The sequence below is a fragment of the Cyrtonyx montezumae genome, unplaced genomic scaffold, assembly GCF_038088225.1.
Source record: "Cyrtonyx montezumae isolate F1298 unplaced genomic scaffold, pur_monq_1.0 scaffold_7, whole genome shotgun sequence".
Taxonomy (NCBI): Eukaryota; Metazoa; Chordata; class Aves; order Galliformes; family Odontophoridae; genus Cyrtonyx; species Cyrtonyx montezumae.
Genome location: NW_027072078.1, coordinates 25,403,614 through 25,425,736, shown reverse-complemented (window position 1 = coordinate 25,425,736; position 22,123 = coordinate 25,403,614). Strand labels below are relative to the sequence as shown.

Sequence of the window (22,123 nt, the reverse complement as noted above, 5' to 3'; positions counted from 1 at the left end):
CATGTCTGCTGAAAGGAAGAATCTCTCTTTCCCTGCTCACCTGTTTTCTGTCTCATGTTCTCTTCTGTCTCCCACAGTATGTGTGGGATAGAATGCTAGGAGGATTCAAACACAAGAATTTCCGAACAAGAGAAGGGATCTGCCTCTGCCTTATTGCAACACTCAATGCGTAAGTCAGAACTTCTGCAAATTTAAGTTATACTTGCAAACTTACTCTGTGGCTTGCACCAATGCCTTTTTGTTCTTTATTCCCAGATCTGGAGCTCAGAGTTTAACACTGAGTAAGATAGTGCCACATATATGTAACTTACTTGGAGATCCAAATAGCCAGGTAAGCTTTTGCTATGAATTGCTCCTCAAACTTGTGTTGAGAACCGTTGTCAGAAGGTGGGGCTCTGTGTTCTGGCTGATAAATTCGCTGACAAATGCACTGCTGTTGGTGAATGATGTTTATGAATGAGTCAGAGTTGAAGAATGCCTACAATAGCATCAGAAGTGTGCCATAAGTTCAACAGAACAGCATCAATCCACAGATTATATGGAACAGAATTAGGAAACCTTTGTGGGAGGAGAACTACTCCTGTACCTTGCAGCTAAGTGCAGGGGAGGCTGCAGGGATCCCTCCAGGCTCAGTGAAGCATCTGTGTGCTTTTAAATAAGAACTAGTCTGGGAAGGAAGGGCGAATGGGACCAGACTGACAGCCTGGCCACGTGCACTGCCAGAGCTTGTATGGAAAGATTCTGAACAAGAGGCAGAGGTAAGCTGTATAGGAAACTTAGATCAGCAGTACATACTGCAAGAAATATCTGTCATTTCTATGTATTTTCCATCCTGACCTGGAAGATACAGTTGTCCATGATATCTTGTCTGCCAGCTTTGTTACAATATTATCATATTAAATTGGGGCTGTCCCAGTTCTGTTGTGCTGGAGAGAGCTCTTACCAAGGAGAGCTTGTAACCTAATCTGAAATGGGATGTGAGTGAGGCTGGTGAGAGGAGCTGAGGGTGAGAAAGCAGGGTTCAGGTTAATATTAGGTAGTGAAGGCCCCTGCAGATTCTCCAGTATTGCAGATCTCCACCCAGCATGTGTAGTGCTCATGATCCAGGTTTAGAGTGGGAACGCAGACGGAAGAAAGTGTGACAGGGACAACTGGGGAGCAGGCTCTGGAGCTTGCCCTTGCTTAAAGAGGAGAGGTTCAAGTGGAAAGCAGTTTTCTCTCCCTGTTTTTGCCAACCTGGGGAGGATAAGCTGGTTCCTCCACTTCTAAGGAAGTGTAAGATTCAGGGTCCTCCCTGTTCCTGATCTGCAAGCTGTTACTCTGAGGAGATGCTGGGCTCAGGATGCTGATTGAGTGCACAGAGGCATTATGGTCCTGGCATCAGTGAGCTGTTGCAGAAACCAGAAAGCTGATGAGGGGACTGAAACATGTTCTCTCACAATTGCCTTTCATGTGCCTGGCACAGCCCAATCTCAACTCCCAAGATGCAGTGGGAAATGGGGCTGATCTCGTGACTCATCTCTTGGGGACCTGCCCCACCTCATGTGCATAAAGTCTGTGCCTGGACTGGAAGTCTGTCTGCAGCAGTTTGCCTCCTGAGCTCTGAGGCGTGTGTGCCATTTGCTCGGTCAATGCTGCCCTCTCTTGGTGAAACGTGATGCAGAAACAAAGATCTCTATCAAGTGTGGTGTCTTCCTCCTTTTGTTGTGGATGTCAGAAGCTGTTTTGTTATTGCCTCTTCCACAAGGAATAGTGTTCAGGTTTTATTGGTTTTAGCTAGTGCAGCTTAACAGCTTATGTAACTCAGTGAGCATCTGCTATAACTATTATAAATATTAGATATAATATAAATATTATAAATAACTATTTCCTGAAAAATAAAACTGAATATTAAAGCTCTTTTATGAGTTTTGCCCAGTCCTGCAAGCGCAGCTCTGATCAACTTCACACAGCCCTAATATCCTTCCAGGTTTTCCCTTCCAGGCAGCCTGTGGCTGGGTGTGTTTGAAACTGTTGCTACTGTGGATGGAGCAGCAGCAGGGCTGCTTGGTGCGTGGTCACAGCCCGTGGCTGGTGTGTGGCCTTGTGGCTCATGGTGACTGATGTACTGCTGAGGAGAAGCATGCTCCCTCTGGCCAGCCTTCATTCTCTTTGCAGCTCTGCTCCTGCTCTGGTGGTTACAGCATAGTCAGCCACCAGCCTTAGCTTTGGGAACCCCCTTTATTGTGTGTGGAAGGGAAGGTTAATGTTGGAAGCAAGCAGAGATACGTGGTGGTATTCCTGCAGGCAGAGCAGGCAGTTTACCTGTGTGCCCTCCTGAGGAATGGGATATTGCTATGCAGACATTGGGAATTCTGGCTCTTCTGGTGGGAGTTAAAGATTTGCCCAGCAGTCAGTTTTGCAAATCAGTTTGGAAGACATGTAAAATTACATTAGTTCATGCTGCCTTTGTTTGTGATACTAGTGAGATACCAAGGGTTGCAGTTAAAGCCTGTGACGTTCAACAGTAAGCAACTAGCCACTAGGGAATTGTGATACTGGTTTCTGATGTGTTACAGTGAATTCGATTAATGATCAAGTAAAGTCTGGCTGGAGGGAGTTTTTAGTGCTTGTCCTATGTGATTAGTTTTTTTGTTTTGTTTTGGCTTTGGCTGTTGTCTGGACTTCACTGGATGTATGTGACTCAGGGCTGGGAGATGTTAGCACTGCCACAAAGTCTAGAGCAAGACTGCAAGGGTGGTTGTGCCTTTATTCTTCTGTTGTATGTGTTTCTGTCTCTTTATTGGTTTCTTCGTGTGATGTGTAATGTCATCTGGATCAGAATGAGTTTTCCTGTTGGAATTCTTCAGCAGTTTTGTTTAGGAAATTGTTCTGTTCACTCTGTTTGTAGCAGGCCAGTTGAGTACTGAGCCTCGGTCCGTTTTCCACGTGGTGACTCAGATGACTGATTACACCTTGATTTACACTTATTATCAGTGTGGAAGTTTGGGTAAAGTTAGACCTGCTGATCCTGCTAATACCTGAAATGAAGGAATGGAAGCTCTTGTGAATGCTGTGATCATGTGTGTAGTGGCAACTGTTGCTGAGAAATATACAAATCTCTTTCTCCAGTGTTGAGCAGGGATTTATTTATTTAAATTACATAGGTGATTGACTTCCCTCACATCTCTTTTTCAGGTTCGAGATGCAGCAATAAACAGCCTTGTGGAAATTTACAGACATGTTGGTGAACGTGTAAGGGCTGATCTCAGTAAAAAAGGATTACCCCAATCTCGGTATGTTGAGAATTTTCCTACTGTTTTGAGGATTCCTTTTATTTCATTCTTTCCTTCATATGCAACATGATTAAACCTCTTTCATCCTACTTGCACTTAGTTACTAGAATGCAGGACAGAGCACAGTTAGACCTGAGGGTGCACAGATGACTGTGTGTTGTTGCACAGAGAGGGAGAATGGGGAGAGGCAGGGTGCACACAGATGGAAGGAATGCTGCTGTCTCTTGTTTTCCAGTGGAAACATCTGCTGCAGTGTGGCCTGGAGGAGTATGCTCTCTAGGAAGGAATAATGAGATGCTGTAAAGATCTTCTGCTCCACTGGGCCTGTGACATGTTTAGGGAAGAAATGTCAGGGCTAAGCAAGAATGTTCTGCAAAGTTTGTTTTTTTTTGTTGTTGTTTCTTTTTTTTCCTGCAAATTGTTAAAAATAGGCAAAGTATTCATGAACTAGAAGAGCACTTACAGTGAGATCTGCCACATCTTCAGCAATGTATTTCCAGTCATACTTATTTAATCTCTGTAGTTTTCTATCAGCCACTGCACACTGTGATTTTCTTAGACTTTACAGCAACTCCCCTCCCCCTTGATGTTTCTGGTAGCGTTCTCAATGGGCGTGAGTTGAAGCAAAATTTGTCCTTTAACATCTTAAGTTAGAAGGTTCCTAAAAATGAAATTCAGCTTTTGATTGTGGATTTATTTCTTCAACTTTCAAACAGGTTGAATGTAATTTTCACAAAATTCGACGAGGTCCAAAAATCTGGAAACATGATCCAGAGCTCAAGTGGTGAGTAGTAGTACCTATATCCTTTTTTGTATCTTCAGTAGTTTTCAGTTGGTGAGACATTCAAATGGATGCAAAAACAGTATTCTGCTAAGAAAAACAGGCATGGGCAATGATTCAGAAATAGCCACACCACTTCTGCAGATAATAAAATTCATGTTTAGTTGATCTACTCTTCATTCCTTGTAGTATTCAGTAGAGTTCTGAGAGCAGAAGGCCTTGCTAGCTGTCTTCCTTTTCCACGACTGTTGTTAGGGAAATGGAACTTCTGTTTTCAAGTCCCTGTGCACGTTTCTTTAAATTGTTGATAAAGTGAAAATAAGAAAAGCAGCCTTTTCAGTCTTAATGTGCTACATAGCACAGAGAGTGCACATATTAACATAGTAGTGTTTGATGTTCGTGTTGCTTGGGAATTGTATTTTGCAGTGTCTAAGTTAATTTGCTTTGTATGTGCATGACTGGTAATGGGTCAAAGCTCTCAACAGAGCTTTATTCTCTTGTCTGAGACTAGGATTTTGCTTGCTTTCAAACTAGAGTCTGTTGCTGCTTTTCATGTCTCACTTACTTCTAGAAATGTTTTTGAGTGAATTTCTGGTTCAAAGGAGGGAATTGATCTTTTTGCCAAGAGCTGAGTAGAGCAGAGATGAAAAACAGGAGCTCAGTGTTGCAGGTGCCTCTCAGTTTTATGCCCTCTGCAAAGCTGAGAGCAGGAGACTTTGTGTCTCTTTTCCTCAGCAGTCTTGGAAACCAAGATGGCAGAGGTCTCGGCCCTTTTAAAGTAGGGGGAAATGCATATTTTCATTTCTAGGCACCCTTCTTCTTCCCATAATCATTTTTAAAGTACAGTGGGCTTGGTTTCTGCAGAAAACAATAAAAAAAAAACTTATTTGAAAATTGGGTTACATTTTTGGTTATTCCAAAATGTTGTGTGATGTTACCTTCTACACGTGGGAATGATGAAAACCTATTGCGGGTTCCTCTGTGATGGAATGGGCTAAAAACACTTTTGTGCTTTTGTCTGAGGTAGGAAAATAGTCTGTGTAGGTAGATGATGCTTGTGGTGGCCTCTGTTTATGAGTACAGTTGAGAAACAAATGTCCTTGTACTTCCTAAAAGGAGGATGAAATATTTAATCCATTAACAAGCATCTTAATGTGAATAACCTGTAGATGTTCACTGTGAGATCCCAGTTCAGCTGAAATAAGCATACTCTTGATCTGCATTCTCTGCTCACCACTTGGCTAGGCTAAGGTAGAGTTTCTGCTTTGCGAGTAGAAGAATTGACTGGATTTTCAAAACAGAGCATGATGTAGGAATGGAAGGATCTCCCCTTGGTCTATGAAGATTTTTTTTGTCTTCTAAGAATGAAAAAGATCTATAGTTGCGTGAGTTAAAGTAGTTCTCATTTGTGGTATTAATAATGAGAACATTAGTTATTAATACATTCTTTTTAATATGCATTTGAGGTTGAGTTCTGTTTTCTATAGTGCTGTAGGCAAGTTCCTTGCTTCTTCCTCATCTTCCAAGCACATACAAATACGGCATGCTGGTATTATGGCATAATATTACAGTAGAACTGGTGTTATGTCTGAAAAGCTCATGTCAGTGCCTGTCTACAGCTAGACTGTGCTATTTCTAGCTCTACACAGGCTGCGTAAGCGTCCCAGAGGTTTGGGAAGGCAGATGGGCAAATGTTTGTGCAGATTTCAGTTCTGTAAGCACCTGTCAGCACAATATGGCATTGCAGAAGATGCATCTGCTTGCTCTGGGTTTTCTGCCTTGGATGGCTCCCATATCTTAGGTGGGACAGGGGCTAGTGTTGCTGGCAGGGAACAGATGTTCCCAAAAATTAATGCAGTTCCTCTCAAATTCCCCCCTTAGGGTAAGGACTTTATGTTGGTCATGGTTGAGGCATGCCTCTGAAATGGCAAAACTAGCTGAAGTTCTATCTGGACTCCCCAGATTACTTGCAAAGTGTCAGTCTAACTGTATGATCTTGTGTGAGTTCATGATATCTCTACTTCTTGGATGGAGAAGTCAGGGCAAGATGGAATAAAAGACAGTGTTGGTGACTGTGCCCTAGCACTGGAGCATGCTAATTCCTACAAGGTTTAAAGGTGGTTGCCAGAGCTGACTTCTCACAGAACTGGCCAGGTTGTGAAGGCAAGAATTGTTGATGAGGTGATTACATGCCCTAATAACTGCTTAGAGGAGAATTACAATAAAAACTGATCTAGCTCTGAGATGTTTGTGATAAGTTTTCTGGACAGCTCCCAGTGTTAGGTGGGATGGGTGGTGGTGCTGATGGTTAAAGATCTCTCCCATGTGCTTCCTGAGACATAAATTCCCAGGTGAAGAAAAATTTATTCACCTTTGCTATTAAAAGTCCTTAAAAGAACAGGCCATATCCCATGTGTAAGTCCAGTGAATCATCTCTAATCAGATGGAGTTTTGTTACGCATAAAAAAAAAAAAAAGAATTATTTCCAGACACTTATTTACCTTTCTATCCCATGAACCATTAGTGCTGCTTTGAGTTTATCTTGAATTGCTTTGTTTCTTTTTTCCTAGATCTTGTTTTCCCTGTTAGGTAATATAGGGATCAAATAAGCAGGGGTGGGGGAGGTTTGCATGGTGCATACAGCTCTTCATCAAGGCAGGGAGGCTTTGGTATGCTGAAGTATTGCTTGTTGCTAGGCTACCAGAGGACCTTTCTGTCTAGGATATGAAGTTAAATTCCATGTTGGGTTTCTCGATGATTCCTAGTGCATCTCTGTTTTGTTATTCAGCATGTAATTAGCCAGCCTCTTGAAGCAGAAATTACAGTTTTTCCTCCTTCAAGCTTTCACCAAACTAATTTTTTTTTTTGTGTAACTGCTATTGCTAATTATGCAGATGCCTTATTCTCCTGGGACAAATACGTTTTCAGCATGAAAGAGCCAATAATTGCCTGCTAGTCAGCTGCTGTCTTCGTGTGACACTGCATGATGATCTGTAATTGGCTGTGATATGCAGAGGGGCTGTTGGACATGAACAGAGCTCCAGTTATTTAATATTAAATATATTAAATTCATTACTATATAAATATATTAAATTCATACAACGCATGCTTCCTTGGGTTAATGTCTGGAAGGACCTGAGCATAAAGCTTGCTGTTTTTCCATGGATTTGAATTATCAGTTGAATTATTGTCAGACCAGGACTCAGGAAGAAGTTCCAGGACAGACCAGGAATGCAATAAGAGACCTACTGAGAAATACAGACTGATAGGAAGTGACCCAAACCAAAGCTATTAAGCAACTAAAATTGTGGTGCGTTTTTGTGCTCTTTCTCATTATGATATCATAATACATTGCTTTAATGTAAAACCTCTTCTTAATTTTTATTTTTACATAAGCGACATGATTTCTGCAAACCCTTTGTGGTGGTATGCCTGTGTTGTGGTTTTGTCAGTCTGGAGGAAAATAAACTTCCTCACCTATGTGGAATTTTGACTCTGCTCAGGAGAGTGAAGGTGTCAGTAGTCTTGAGCTGCATGCAAGGAACTCAAAGCTGATCTAAACCCAGAAGTCTGGAGCAGAGATGTTTCCCTCGGTGTGTTTACACAGAGTCAGGTGAGGGGAGTTTTAGAAGTTGCTGGGTTTTGTTAGAGTTCTCAGAGTAATCAGATGACAACAATGCTGAAGTAGCAAAAGTGATTCCAGCTGCTGAAAGCCAGTGAAGAAATACAGAACTGCTTCTGTGTTTGAGGTACTGTTTAAGGTAAATAAGCTGTTTGTTGAGTTTGTGCTGTTCCTTGGTTTGTGGTGAAGCTGACAGCTCAGAGGCAATTAACTGAAAATGAGTGGTTCTGGATTCTCGTGTTATGCTGATAGTAAAGCTAGCTGCTGGATGCTGTTTTCCTATTTACTGTAAGGAGAAAACTAACCTGCATATGTGGGATGTTGCCATGTGCCTGTGGGTGGGATACGATTTGTCAGCACACATCTCAGCACCAGAATTAGACTGGGGGGGTGGCTATGATAACACAGGTTTAGAACTGAGAACTGTGCCAAAGCTTCATGCATTTATGCCTTGTTGTGCAAATTAGTTTTCCATTATGACTTGTTCTCTTTGAACATTGTTTTCGTGTTGAAATAGAAAACAATGATGTATAAAAAAAGCAAGGAAATGCTCCCTCACCGACATGGGGGTTGAGAAAGTGACACTGTGATTTTTGAATCAGTACTGCTAGCTCTATGTGGAAGATAGAAATAGACAAGACTAGTTCTGTTTCTTTTTCTATTACACAACACTGTAAATAAGCATGTTACTGCCCTCTTGATTTTAAACCCTTAAATTTTAAAGTGGAGTGATGTGAGCCAACAAGCAGAGGAGAACAAGCAGTGCTCAGCTGAGTGCGGAGCAGGCTTTTATTTTGGAGGAGAGGTGGCAATCTGCTCGGTCATAGGGAGAAGTCAATTTGGGAGGTGGAGAGTTTGCTGGTGGGTAAGTTACAGAGGCATGCACTGCAGAGCTCAGAGCCCTCCCCAGCAGCTTGGGAGCACTGCAGATAATGACTACAGGCAAAGGTAAGTGCTAATGAATGTGCCATGGGGCTGGTGGTTGTATTTGTTAGCCTCTCAGTATTCTCCTTAATAAATCTTAATGTTGTGAAACGATTGAGGCAGTCTTGCAGTAAAAGTGAAACTTCAACAAATAGCCTGCAAGCATCTGTAGCGTGGTGACATCAAGTTCAGTATAAGCTGCTATAAAATGCAGTAAATGATTGATCAGCTTGACAAGGGTGAAGGGGAAGCATGTGTTCATTAGGACACAGAACACATTGTGTTGGGTGAAGGGGAGATGTTTTCAGAGTGCCTTGTGATGTTTTCAAGTTGTCACTAAGGCGTTTTGTTTGTTGCCTTCTGCAGTATCAGTTGGGAAGTTTATTTAATTTGCAACTCCTTCTGAGGTAACATTGGACTGTAGTGCCAAGAGTGTGCTGAACTGAGATACCACTGTCTTTCTGTGGTTTTGTTTTAGCTAGATTTCTGTGACAGGCTGTCTGTGGAAGTCAGAGAGGCAGGAGGGAATGAGGGGAAATGGAAAGGCAGTGGAGCTGTAGGTCTAGATTTTAATTTGTGACAAATTAATTGATAAGGTGGAGGTATGTACTGCATTTATTTTTGGTACATCAGGAGCCTGTGCCTTTTCTCCTTGCTTTGAGGGGATCTGCTTTCTATTAGCCATCTTTGCAAAAGCTGTATCCTTTCCCTTCCTTTCTCTCCATTCAGTGTTCTGGTGTCCTGTTGAAATACCTATTACACTGTGTATTCAGCAGATGAAATCTAGGAGTTTTGAGAGGGCCAGTACCTGAACTGCGTGGATGTTGGGTGTGTTGGTATTTCTCAAGAACTAGTGTCCCTACAATCCAGTATCAGTGACAATAATTAGGATGAATTACCAAAGCCACCAGACCTTTCCCATGGAAACTGCAGTAATATCTGACAGAGCTGTGGGAGATGGTCACATTGCTGTGTTCTCTTATGTGGACTTTTTTTCTCACATTTTTCATATACTTGTCATATTGGTTTCATCTTTAAAACAAAGCCTAAAGTCTGCAGCTATTGCCCCTGCAACCTCTGAACCAGTCTCCTGGTATTTTTTGTACTGCTTTGCCCTGCATCCTAGCACTTCTGCTGGAGCAATATCAACTCCAGTGGCACTTTCAGATGAAAGGACTGACTACATCTCATGATCCTCATCTGTTAACTTTGACATTTGCCTCCTTATATAACAAATCTGTCAATAGGATGGATCACGTGTACCCATTGCTTTGAGTGTAGCACTGATGTAAGTCAGGCTTTCGGTTCTCAATGATTCTCAGAGGCAGGAATACTAATTACATACCCTAAAAGAAGGTTGGCATCCCAAATGAAGCTGGTTGAACTAGTGTTTATGTACTTTACATACTTAGGCTTCAGTGCTTGTGGGGAAGCACAGGAAAGTATTTCACTGAGCAAAAGGATGGTAACGCACGCTTTCTGCTGCCAGGGCAAGGATTACAGGTGTTCTTGATGCAGATAACTTGTCCTGATGTTCATGAATAGTTCAGCCTCCTCAAAAAGCAGCTGAGTGTTGCCCTACCGTCTTTTTTTTTTCCTCTTTTTCCTTTTACATTTTGATTCTGCAGCCCAGCCTCGAGTATTGAGTGTTAAAAGTAGTCTCCTGATGTTTCTTGTAAGCTGATATGCTGAGCTGTTTGTATTATAGAATCACTGCTCCAGTTAGAATTAAATTGCTGTCCTTAATCAGCAGCTTCAGCATGGCCAGAAACTGCTTGGGGGAGATGAAATTTCTCGCACCACTTGCGTGGCTTCAAATTCTTGTGCTGCAACTCATTCATTTGATTAAACTTGTTTTTGGGTTAAGCATGTAATAACTGAACTGAGATTTGTGGTGGCAGCCATCAGCTTCTGATGAGGACAGTTTTCACCCTAAGATAACTGGTGAACCTACAGGATAGGATTTTTGCAGCACAAGATATGGGGCCCTGCATGATGAAGAGCATCCTTGCCCTTGCAGGTGAACATGGTGTTTATAATGTACCCATAGCAGCTGCTAGTTCCATAAACATGAGATTTTAATCAAGTATTCCAGTATGTAATCTGAAAAGTACGTGGTTGTTTATTAAAGAACTTCAAGCTTGCATTAGCATTCTTTAAGGGTAGCCTTAAATCTAGTCATTTTACGTATTCCAGTAATTGATCTTATCTTAGTCTAGATTGATTTTGCTATCAAGTACCTTTCCGAGACAAAGACATGCTAGTACAGATAGTGAATCCATCTGGTTTTAACATACAGCTGTACAACAAGTTGCTGCAGTTAGAGCCCTGTAAGTCAGGGGCACAAAGAGGTCATTTTCTCTAAACACAGGCACTGATTTGTTACTACAGTATGAAATACAGTTAACATGTTGTCTGTACTTGGCCCTGGTCTAGCGTTACATTATATCCCTCCTTCATTATGTTTACTGCTGAGATACAGTAATGTGAAATAAAGCAAACCCAAGCTGTAATAAGTGTCCTATTTTTGTAGTGTAGCATTAAGACAGCAAATACTGTGTAATGACTGGGTTTCTTTTCCCCTCTGAGGGAATTCATTCTGCCTTGCTGCTCTGTCAAAGGAATCCTTTTGTTGCATTGTGCAAAGCAGTTTGAATCTTTTATTATTTTTATTCCTCTGAAGCACAAGGCCACGGACAGTCCCAAGTAATCCATGTTTGGTTTACACTGTACATGCAGCCTGCAGGGAGCTTGCTGCAGCTGAAGCCTTGAGAAAAAATGCTGATGACTCTTTCACTGCAGTTGGCCTTCAGTGTGAAGCCAGGTGAACTTCAGTGCACACAATGCACTGTGGAAGAATAATTTTTTTCATTCACTGTGTGGTGTCACCTGAATAACAGAGACTATGGTGGCTGGATTTCCAGCCCTGCTCCCTTTCCTCACAGACCTGGCCTACCTTTCTTCACAGTTGTAATGAATGTCAGTGGGTGCTCTCAAGGAGGTGCCTGGTGTAGGTGCAGATACCCATGCTTATGTCAAACAAACATTCTGGGATTTCTCTGGAGGCCAGGCTGAATGGTGATTTGTCAGTGTTAAACATCTATGTGAAGGCATAGGAAAAAAAACAGTTCACGCTTTTTTCTTTTCTTCAGAACTGGCTCTTTGATGTGGGAAATGAACAGGGTGCTTTGTAAACTGCTACTTGACTATGTTGTAAAAGCCTTGTATGTGACTGGTAGGCATGACTGTATAGAGTCTTTGGGAGAGAAGAGTAGCACTTCCATGTATAAAACTATGTTGATGCTACTTCTCCTAATGTTAACTTTCTGCGGCTGCCCCACTTAATGAGATTGTACTCAGTGGCTGTGATGAGGGCAGGGGAAAGGTGCATCCATCTTCTCAAGAAATGCACATCTTCCATATCCATCTCTCCTGAGTAATGGGTTTCCAATCTGGCTCATAATGAAACCTGACAGTTCTAATTAGGAGTGCTTTGTGAAGAATGGGTCTAACTTTGTTTTTATTATTTGATTTCTTCCACTGCCGCCCCCACCCTTCTGCCCCCACAGTTATTGCTCATGAATTTGAGAACAGGGCAGTCCAGGAGCCAGTGCTGCAGAGGCAGTGGCTGGGGATGCTTCACTTGCTCTGTAGCTGTGCCAGTGCATTTCAGCTCTGATCTATGCTCCTGCTGTTTGAGCTTTGTTCTGGGCTGAGCTGAGTCTGCAGAGATTTCTTATCACATGCAGCTTTTATGATGTGGAGAGACAATCACGCTCCTTTTCACTTGAGACCTAAATAAGACCTGATCCTGAACTTCCACAGGCAAAATGTTTATGCACCAGCTCCCTGAAACTTATTCTCTAGCCCCTCAACCTCTTAAGCTTCATACTCATCTGGTGCTTTCCTCACGTCTGGTTTTGTAATATGCTGCATCTTGGCTCACTATTCTAGACATTCTCCAAAAATCTAAGTTGGTTCTTGCATATGCACGTGCACAGTGTGCTCCTTGCTTGCTGTTCCTCTCCAAGTTATTCCATGACACCAGTTTATTATGCGTTCTAAAGCAATTGTGTCCCTGTTTTTGTCCAAACCATTCCTTGTTTATAGCAGCATGGTATAAGCAACCCTGCACCGTGTGGGAGATCTCATAGGATCCTCGGGGAATTTTGTGACTAAGTGGTGCTAGATGCTGCAAAGCAGTTGAAGATAAACACGGAGCTTTTCTTTTATCCAGCTGGTATGCTTTAAAAGTAGGATTAAAAACCTAGGATTTTGTTTGAAACTCTTGATGGGGAAGAGGTCTATGGGGAACAGTTATTTTGCATAAGCAGGCATGGTGCACCATCAGCTGCAGCGGGAAATTCTCTGTGGACCTCCAGAGTGTGGGAGGAAAACAGTTTGGTTCTTTCTGCTAGCTTCCACCCCAAAAAACTGCAGCTCAGAGCCATCTAAAGCATCACCTTGCCTTCCCTGGGAAATGCTTCATACTAGCAGCTGGAGTTGAGCATTTACCTGAGTAGTGTGTGATAGTGCCCTGTGCCCTGGGCCACTGATGGTCCCCTCAGAAGGCAGGTGATCTCAGCTCCCTTCCCTGGTTGGAAGATGAGACAGTACAAATGGCAATGGAACAAGATTCTGGCTAGCATCTCATCTCTTAGTTTTTGGGCTAGGATACTCATTTTTCTGTACCTTTAATCACTATACCGCTAACTCCAGAAAATGCTGAATTGAAAAATAAGACCTCTAGCAAGAGATTTTAATTGGGTTTTATGTAAATTCTAGTTGCTTGTGTGCTCTGGGGACTGCAAGAACAGCATAAGGCTTATTTTTTCTGTGAGCTGGAAAATTTTGGGATGTGGATGGTCAGTTGCTGGAACAGGTTGCCTAGGGAATCTCTGTCCTTGGAGACTTGTAAATCTCGGTTGGATGAGACTTTGAGCAGCCTGGTACAGCTCTGAGCCCCCCTTTAAGCAGGAGGTTGAACTGTTCAACCTCCTGAGGTCCTTTTCAACCTAAATTGTTTTTTTCATTCATTAGGAGAAAGACAGGAGTTATGTAAGATCTCCAAATTCATGAGATGCTTTTGGCTAGGCACTTCCATAGCTGTTTGTGTTAGTAAGCTGCAGAGATTGCTGGTGTCACTTGGTACAGTGTGTTTGCCTGTTACTGAACACTGGTTTATCCAAAGTGATAACAGTGCTAAAGGCAGGAGATGTGACCTCTGCCAAAGCACAGGCTGATGTCAGCATAAAACACCTACAAGCCATGAGAGAGATACCTCTAAAAAAGGCAGCATGTATCGATGCTGTTTAACCTCTGGTGATTTGAAGTTAGAATTGATGAGAGTACTTTATTCTAATTTTATTGATCTGTCATCAGTATGACTGTCAAGATGTACATGAGTGTATTTCAATAAAGAATTAAGATGCAGATTACTCTTTGATTTTAATGTGGAAAGCCAGAAGTTTGATATTTAGACATAGATATATTCCAGTTGTTTCAGAGGATCTGCTTGTTATGGATGAAGCAGTATTTCATTCCATTAAATCTTCATGTCATACTTAAAAATACCCTTTTCTACTCTTCTGAACCCTTACTTTTAATGGCAAGATATTTGGATGGCTGAACTCAGTTCCAGTTTCCTGTGTAGGAAAAATGAATGCTTTTTAACTTATTTTTGACAGTCTTCAGTCGTGATGTTTACAAAAGGAACCAAAGTAAGATTTGTTTTAATGTAAACTATGTGACAAAGAAAAAAATAAAACCCTCTCCAAACAAACCCACTCATGTTCCAGGCAGTAATCATCACTCATCTAGAATCATCACTCACTAACCATCACAAATGGTGGTTCTTCATGTGAATAGGAAGGGGTTCTCAGAGGTTAGCAGGGATTACTAAGATCCTATTCTTTTAATATTGAAAATAATAATAAAAATTAAAACAAAACCTAATAGGAGATAGGAAGGGAATGGAAGTTCTCTGGCACATATCCTGTGTTCTGCCTTCTGATGAAAACTTGTTTGGCTTTATCTTCAATTTAAGTGGAGGTTGTGTGGTAGTAGTGACCCATGAAGCTTTACATGGGAAAGAAGGCAAAGCAAACAGCTTAAAATGAGGCCACTTAATGTTGCTTTTTATTAATACCAGTGTGTGAAGGTGGTATTGTCATGTTTGCCCATTAAAACGCCTGAACTTGTTTTCAAAGTCTGGAATGCCAAGGAATCTAAATATAGTTGTCTGTCATGTGCTGTACTTCACATGTGCCTGCTCCTCTGTTGCTGATTCTTCTGTGAGTTATCACAAGCGCAAAAGGCTGCTAAAAAAAAAACAAAAAAAAAAACTATTTTTCAGCATGGTGCTGTGCTTGCAGGAGTCAGGCTTGAGGCTGCTTTGATGTATTTTTAGCTCTTCAATAAAAGAGTTGAAATTCCTCATTTGTTACTTTATTTTTAGTTTGAGGTAGATTTATTTTGGCTATTTCCATTCTGAAAAGGTGCTTGTTGACCTTTTGGTCATCCCTGTTAATGAGCTGAAGTGCAGAGCCTAAACGAGAACAGGACTTGCATGGAGAAGCTCAAATGTAGGGCATGGCTTACTTCAGCTGTTGTCAGGAGACAAAGATTTTTTCATCCCTTAACAGACTGCATCATTCAGTCTAAACGATGCCAAGAAGAAACCCTCACCTGAGGGACAGCAGCAGCATGGTTTCATACTTAGAGCTCAACTGTAGCTTGGTAGGACAGAAAGCTGTGCTGCTTTCTGTGCTAAGATTTGTCCTTCAATTGCTCCTTGCTCTACATCATGGCATTGTTGCCTGTGTCTACAGAAGCCCTGATCCTTTCATTAACAGTGAGTAGTCCTATGGGAACTGTGTGCCGTGCTTACATTGCTGCTTTAACTCCTGCAAAAACTTTCAGGTAGGCTAAAAATTTCTGGGCCCAGGCTCTATCTTTTGCCATTGGTGCACTCAGAGCAGATGTTGATCACAGCTTTGTGCTGCTGCTGCAGTGCAGTCAGCAACCAGCCACTCTGTAACTGCTACTCAGCTTCTGCCTGTGCAGAATAGTTGTTATTGCTGCCTGGAAATAAAGTGCTGGGTGATTGAGTTGGGTGACTCAGGTGTCTCAAAAGACCCAAGTGATTTACTCAAGAGCCTCAAGTGAACCATGCTCATCCTGCTGTCATGTCCTGAGGGAGCCCCAAATCCTCATCTGTGAAGAGACTGATAGCTGGTAAAGCGGATAGCCCTGTGTGAGGAATAGTTATCTACAAGTGAAACCTCTTACTTCTGGGGTCCCTGTGAGCTCCTTGGGCTTTATGCTATGTGCTCGTCAAAGGAGCAACTCAATCTGGCAGTGCCCCTGACTATAACCAGCATTTTGATTCTCCAGAAATGCTGACATTCAGTTTATACTTTGAGTGTAGAATTTGGCTTTGAGGGTTTGAGATGACATTTTCCCACAAATGTTAGTCCTTTTTCTTCCGAGTTTTGACTGCTGCTGAAAGCAGTGTGCTGTTAGCTGCTTGCTTAGCCCAGTGTTCAGTTCTGGGCACAGCTGCTGCTGGAAGACAGTGCCCTTTACGTACTCCCTGTTGTAGTTGAGGTAGCAGCAGCCTGTACTGCATCCTGATAATAACTGAATTGGTTGGAGAATGATTTCCCAGGTTTACTTTTTCAACCCAGTCTGACATTTTCTGATCTGCTACTACTGATATTCTTCTGTTTTCCTTTGGTTCACATCTTCACAGACTACAGTCAATCATTTATGCAAATTTATTTTAATGTTAGTTCTTTGTACTGAGTCTTCAGATAGTCTAAGTAAGCAATGCCTGGAAACAGATGCTAATAATAAATATGTGCTAGTTTGGTAGTCAGCTCTGTCTCTACTTTCACACCTCCTCCGTGCTATTACTGCTTCCATACCTGACAGTATTTGAGTCATACAGTTTGAGTGTTATTTCATGTGCTGATAGTAATCCTGCCTGCCACAGCAGTCGTTAACACTTAGTTGAACAGAGCATAGCATTGAGATGGATACTCATTCTGCTCAGATCTGCAGGAGAAAAAGCAAATGCATAAAAGCAAATGCATAATGCATAGTCTGGAATCCTGACTTTTCCTCTTAAACAGTATTATACCTTAAATATACATTTAATTAAAAAAATACTTGCTGGTTATGCTACTTTTGATCAATAAATAAGTGGGAATAATGAGGCTCTGCTCTCAAACACTTGTTGCAACTTGTTGAAGCTGTGTATGCTTAGGGACAAGTGCACTTTCTGGACTGTGGGCCAGTATAAAAACCCACATGAATAAACCCAGAAGCTAAACGTTCAGGAATGACGTGGTTGGTTTCATTTTGTAGCTGGCTGCTGTAACTTGAAGATTAGTTTTGCCCTTTCTGAGGGAGTATAAGGAAGGTGCTGCTGTCATCTGCACTCTTGGTGTTGCTGCAGTACAGATAACTGTGAATAAAACATATAAGTTTGCATGCCCAAATGAGAGGCTGCTGTGCATGCTATACAATTACCACTTCTATCCTCATTAGATTTTTGATGTATCTAACATATTTCATTTTAAACAACTTACACTCATTTTTTGAGTTCTCTCCACTTAATATGCTCCTTATTGGTGTGCATAAAAGGAGCAGTCATACTCTAAAACATTTTTCATATGATTTTTTAAATAATACTGCTAGACAGTAGACCCAAGCCAGTTGAGTCTCAGTGCATCCCCATGATGTTTGTTCCTGTGGCTGTAGGTTTGCCACTGAATCAGAAATGAAATGATTAAAATAAAGTACTTGTCATTTGGTGTCTCTTGTTCTCTGTAGTGATAGGACAAGGAGTAACAGCCTAAAGCTTGAACACAGGAAGTTCCATGCTAATGTGTGGAAGAATTCACAGTAAGGCTGATGGAGCACTGGAACAGGTTGCCAGGAGAAGTTGTGAAGTCTCCTTCTATGGAGGTATTCAAGACCTGACTGGATGTCTACCTGTGCAACCTATTGTAGGGAACCTGCGTTAGCAGGGGAGTTGGGCTTGATGGTCTCTTGAGGTCTCTTTCAACTCCTGCAATTCTTTGATGCTATATTTCTGCTCTTTGTTTTCTGGATGTAGAACACAAGTACCATCCAGAGGACCTTGATGCGATGTGCTTTGAGTTACCGTGAACTAATACTTTTTAATATACAGCTGTATTACAGAGCGTTTTTTGAGTGAGCAGGGAGTTTGTTGGCTGAGCTCAACTTATAAAGAAATAATCAGTATAGCCTCTTTCAGAGCAGAGAAGATGCTCTTTTGTATCTCTTCTCTTCTGAGTCATGCATTTTCTTCTATGTAAGAATGCAAAGTGAGGGGGAGATGACAACACAATAATCTAAGATTAGAGAGTTGGTAAAAATGGGGCTACAGGAAATGATAGAAACCTGAGGAAACAGTCTCCTCTGTTTTTGTTTTCAGTAGTCATTTGAAGGGAGCTTTTCTTGCCTCAGCTCTACTCTGTTGTCTCTTGCCTGCTGGCTGCAGATACTTACCTCATGATGACTCTTTGTAATGAACATTTCTGTTCTAGGATCCATTATGGAGTTTCCATTGTAGAAGTGTCTCAAACTTCAGCCTTGCTTATTTATTTTAATTTGCTGAATAACTTTGAAAAAACCTATTAAGTTTAAAGAAATCTATTATTTTTTATTGATAGTCTTAATTAGGCTTTATTCTCAAATGTTTTATTTGTTTTGTAGTTGGTTGCTCACGTGCTCTGTTCTTTTCCTTGCTGTTATTACAATGTTATGAAACCTCTTTATCTTGATTTCTTAGTCCTCCTGTCCCTCTTCCAGTTCCATAATGCCTCACAACCTTAAAAGTCCCAGAGAGCATGTGGATCTGAAATCTTGGTGACCTGATCAGAAGGTCTTCATGTATCAAACAACACACCACAAGTGTCTGAACCGAGAGAAGGTTTAAATTGGACCTCCTTGATTCATCCTTGGTGGTTATCCTGGGATTTGAATATTACCTGTCTAACAGTTTAGAAAATATCTATCTAAGTGGCATTCTTGATAGGATTTTTACACAATTATATCATACCCAATTATCACTTGGGTACGATATAAAGGGTAACATCACTTTTTTCTTTTAATGTCAAACTCCGTTAACAGAGATTTTATAACAACAGAGTGTACAAGATTGTGACTTCACTTGCTAGAAAGCATTTAACTGAATTACTGAACTGGAAATGATTCCTGCATCTTCCTTCCTGAGCATAAGAGTTGATCTGACAAAATAAGGAGGCACTTATGCATCAGTTCTCAGGGTGTCTCATGAAGCTTCACACAGGTTATGAAGCTTGTTTTTATTTTTTCAGTGATTTCTATGTTTTTCTTTCTCTGTCTACCATTCCAATTACCCTGTGTGTTTTAGAAACTTAATCTCTATTGATCTCTCCTTTGTACTTTCCAGAACTTAAACTAAGGTAACATAGGTATCATACTGAATGTTGTGCTGATAACCTAATTATGTACACTGCTTGACCCCCAGCAAGACCAAAAATACCCATTCTGCTGACAGAAAAATTATTTAGTTGAGTGACGTACCTTTATGTTTTTTCCTACAATCATCACAGAACTCCCAAGTTAGAAGGGATGCATAAAGATCACCAAATCCAGTACTTTTACAAAAACAAATCCACCCCATACTTGAATTAGGCAGTGAATTGAAAATATGGATGTATGGTGCCTGATGGCCAAGTAGAGAGAATAATCTCCGAAGTTTATTTTCTTGACTTCTTACAGTTGGCAGGAAAAGCTGTCAGGGCGTGGGGTCTGTGTAGGCATTGCTGGAACGAGTTGATGCTTGTACAGCAAGGTATTGTGGTGTTGGCTAATCCATGTTTGAGGCGATGTAGTAAAAAAACCCTGTAATTTTTGAGCTTTATAAGTATAAGCTTTAGGGTGGACTGTGCATCCTAAAACTGAAATGAAATGTTTCTTACCAACGCGTATATTTATGGCTTTATTTACTGCTTGACCCGCTATTTTACAAAGCAGAAACAGTGGTGTAATGGAGTTTGCAGTAGTCTTGATGACTTCTAGCATAACTAGCTTGCTAAAAAGGGCAGAGCTTGTTTCTAGGAGCCAGCTCTTAACAAGGAGTATACCTCACAATTTGCAGTTTAGGGAAAAGAAAATAAATGCCATATATAAAGGGAAAATAGCTCTCCACAGGCAGGGGGAGAAGGCTGCTATCTAATGTGTCTGTCTGTATTATTAGTGCAATGATCTTTCAGGGTCACAGCTGTACAAAATGGCAGTGGAATCCAGACTTGCCTAAGGGTTAGAAGTTATCTCAAGCTGTTTACAAAATGGTTTCCTATATTCATAAAGAGGCATTTTCTTTTTATTTTTGACTTTCAAGTCTTAACATGGAGACAGGCATGCCAATATGAAACTAGAGATCTAGATAGATGTTGGTCAGTTTTGTTTAGTGTGAGAAACTCCCCATCTCTCTAAGACTGTAAGGCTGGGCTGGAGAGAATTTTCTTTGCATCAGCATAGATCTGGAATTCTTCACAACTGTTCAGATCTGGGATGTTTAGCTTCCTAAATGGGTATGGTTGCTGTTGCCCCCACCTGGTGATTTCGGTTTTTTTTTCTGACCACCATTTCTGCATTTTGTTCCACATCAACTGCTGCAGGTTGGCAGTCTGTGAAGATGTTACAGCAAAGGAGGTTTTCTTCCCCCCCCCCCCACCCCCCCCAATGGTAGTGAGAGTGGTTAAGGCAGGTTCTGCAGCCAGTGTTCCTAACTCTTATACGTAAGCCTCTCTGGGTTTTAATCTCTCAAATTCCATTTAGATCCATGTTTGCTTTGTAATGTAATGGCTGTATCCAGAGGAAGATGTTTAGCTGGGTTCTGTTTGATGCTTTGTATTCTTTGTCTGATTGTTTGATTCTGCTTGGCATAACATAGCTCTCTAGAAAAGGTTAAATTGTATTACCTTGCATTTGCTGTAGCTTAAGAGCAGCACAAGGGCTGTTACTGTAGTTCAGCAGTGTCTTATAACCTGTTAAGCTCAATAATTTGATTGTGGGTCTCAGTCCAGAGGCAAGTTCATCCTTCATTTTACCCAACAGATTTTGTCTTTATACTGGAGTAGATCTTCAGCCTGCTTGTAAAATGTTTATGTGTAGCTTCCACCAGCTCTTAGCAAGTTCTGATCTTCAATCTAAAACAGGTGACATGTCAAAATGAGTACTACACCCAAAATCTATGGGAGGCTACCAAAACCGAAATGACCGGTTGGTAATTCACTTTGATGTCATACAAGTCCCATCTGGCATCATCCTTCAAGTGCAGCAAGAACTTGGGAACAGTTGGGTGGTGATAGGCTTGCATTTTGCCTAGGCACAGAGACTAAGAAGATTTGAAAATGAGCACTAAGCCATGAAGAATAGTGCCATGGATAGAGGTAGAATGAGTTAGGCAGGGTAATTGATGAGGACACAAGAACTTGCATTTCTTTAACTGCCCTTATTCTTGTTAAAGAAAGGAAGACTTTATGCTTATCTTTATTATAAATAAAGTCTGAATAACAGTAATTCTCTTCAGCTGTACTGTAGCTGAATTATTTATACTGTAAGCTCTTTAAGCTCTTTGAGAAAGATGCATTTTTTTTCTTTTTAGCACATTAGAGTCCCTTGCTTACTTGCTCAGGGTTTAACAGTGTCTCCAACTATGAATATAAATTCAGTAGTCTAACGTCATTAATGACAAAAGGGAAAGAAAGTTTCAACAAGATATTTGCTCGCCCCTTCTACCTCTCCCTCCTCCACCCCCCCAGTCCAAATACGATGATTTTATTTGCTGTGCCTAATAATCATGTTTGTGTATGGGGGAGGACTGTAAAGGGAAAGCACATAATCTGTCTTCTGTTTTAAAGGAGTTGGGGGGGAAGCAAGCTTTGGGAAAACATGAAACTGGTGTCTGGATTTGGAGCTTTACGTTTGTAGATGAGGAATTCAGACTGTGCTGATATTGGAAGCCCTATTACATATGAACTTGGTTCTTTTTAGTTATGAAACCATATGGAAGCCGTATACTCCACTGAAATATGTATTAAATAGACCACCACCTTGCTAAAACCTTTCCATGCTCTTATCTACAGTTTTCTGCTTTTTAAATAAACATTTTTTCAAGGCTACAATTGAAGTCACTGATTTCTCCTGAGTCTACTTTCACTGTTTTTCTCGGCAGTACCTCTGGGAAAATCCAAAATGGTGATTATTCAGGTTATTTTTTTATTTTTTATTCCCAGTGTCTCAAAAGAAAATAAGCAAAGATGGCTAGATCCAAGGCAAACCACTGCTACTTTCTGACAGTGTATACTAAAACAGGGTGTTGTGCCTGTGTGTAATGTATGTTTATTACCAACTCAAAGAGGGTGCTTATGTAAGCTCAGGTTGCTATTCAGTATGCCTTTGTAGACATTACAAATGCTGGCACAGCCTGCAAGCTTA

At 41.2% G+C, this 22,123-nt stretch overlaps 1 protein-coding gene across 5 annotated transcripts in view; it reads left to right on the top strand.

Moving 5' to 3' along the window:
- Positions 1-22,123, top strand: part of CLASP1 (cytoplasmic linker associated protein 1) — a 144,174-nt gene that overhangs the window by 30,423 nt on the left and 91,628 nt on the right. For all 5 annotated transcript variants that reach the window (XM_065750797.1, XM_065750800.1, XM_065750798.1 and 2 more), the window contains exons 5-8: positions 78-169; positions 256-331; positions 3,178-3,275; positions 3,992-4,059. In XM_065750797.1, the coding sequence (XP_065606869.1) occupies positions 78-169; positions 256-331; positions 3,178-3,275; positions 3,992-4,059 (334 nt within the window). The remainder of the gene's footprint in view (positions 1-77; positions 170-255; positions 332-3,177; positions 3,276-3,991; positions 4,060-22,123) is intronic.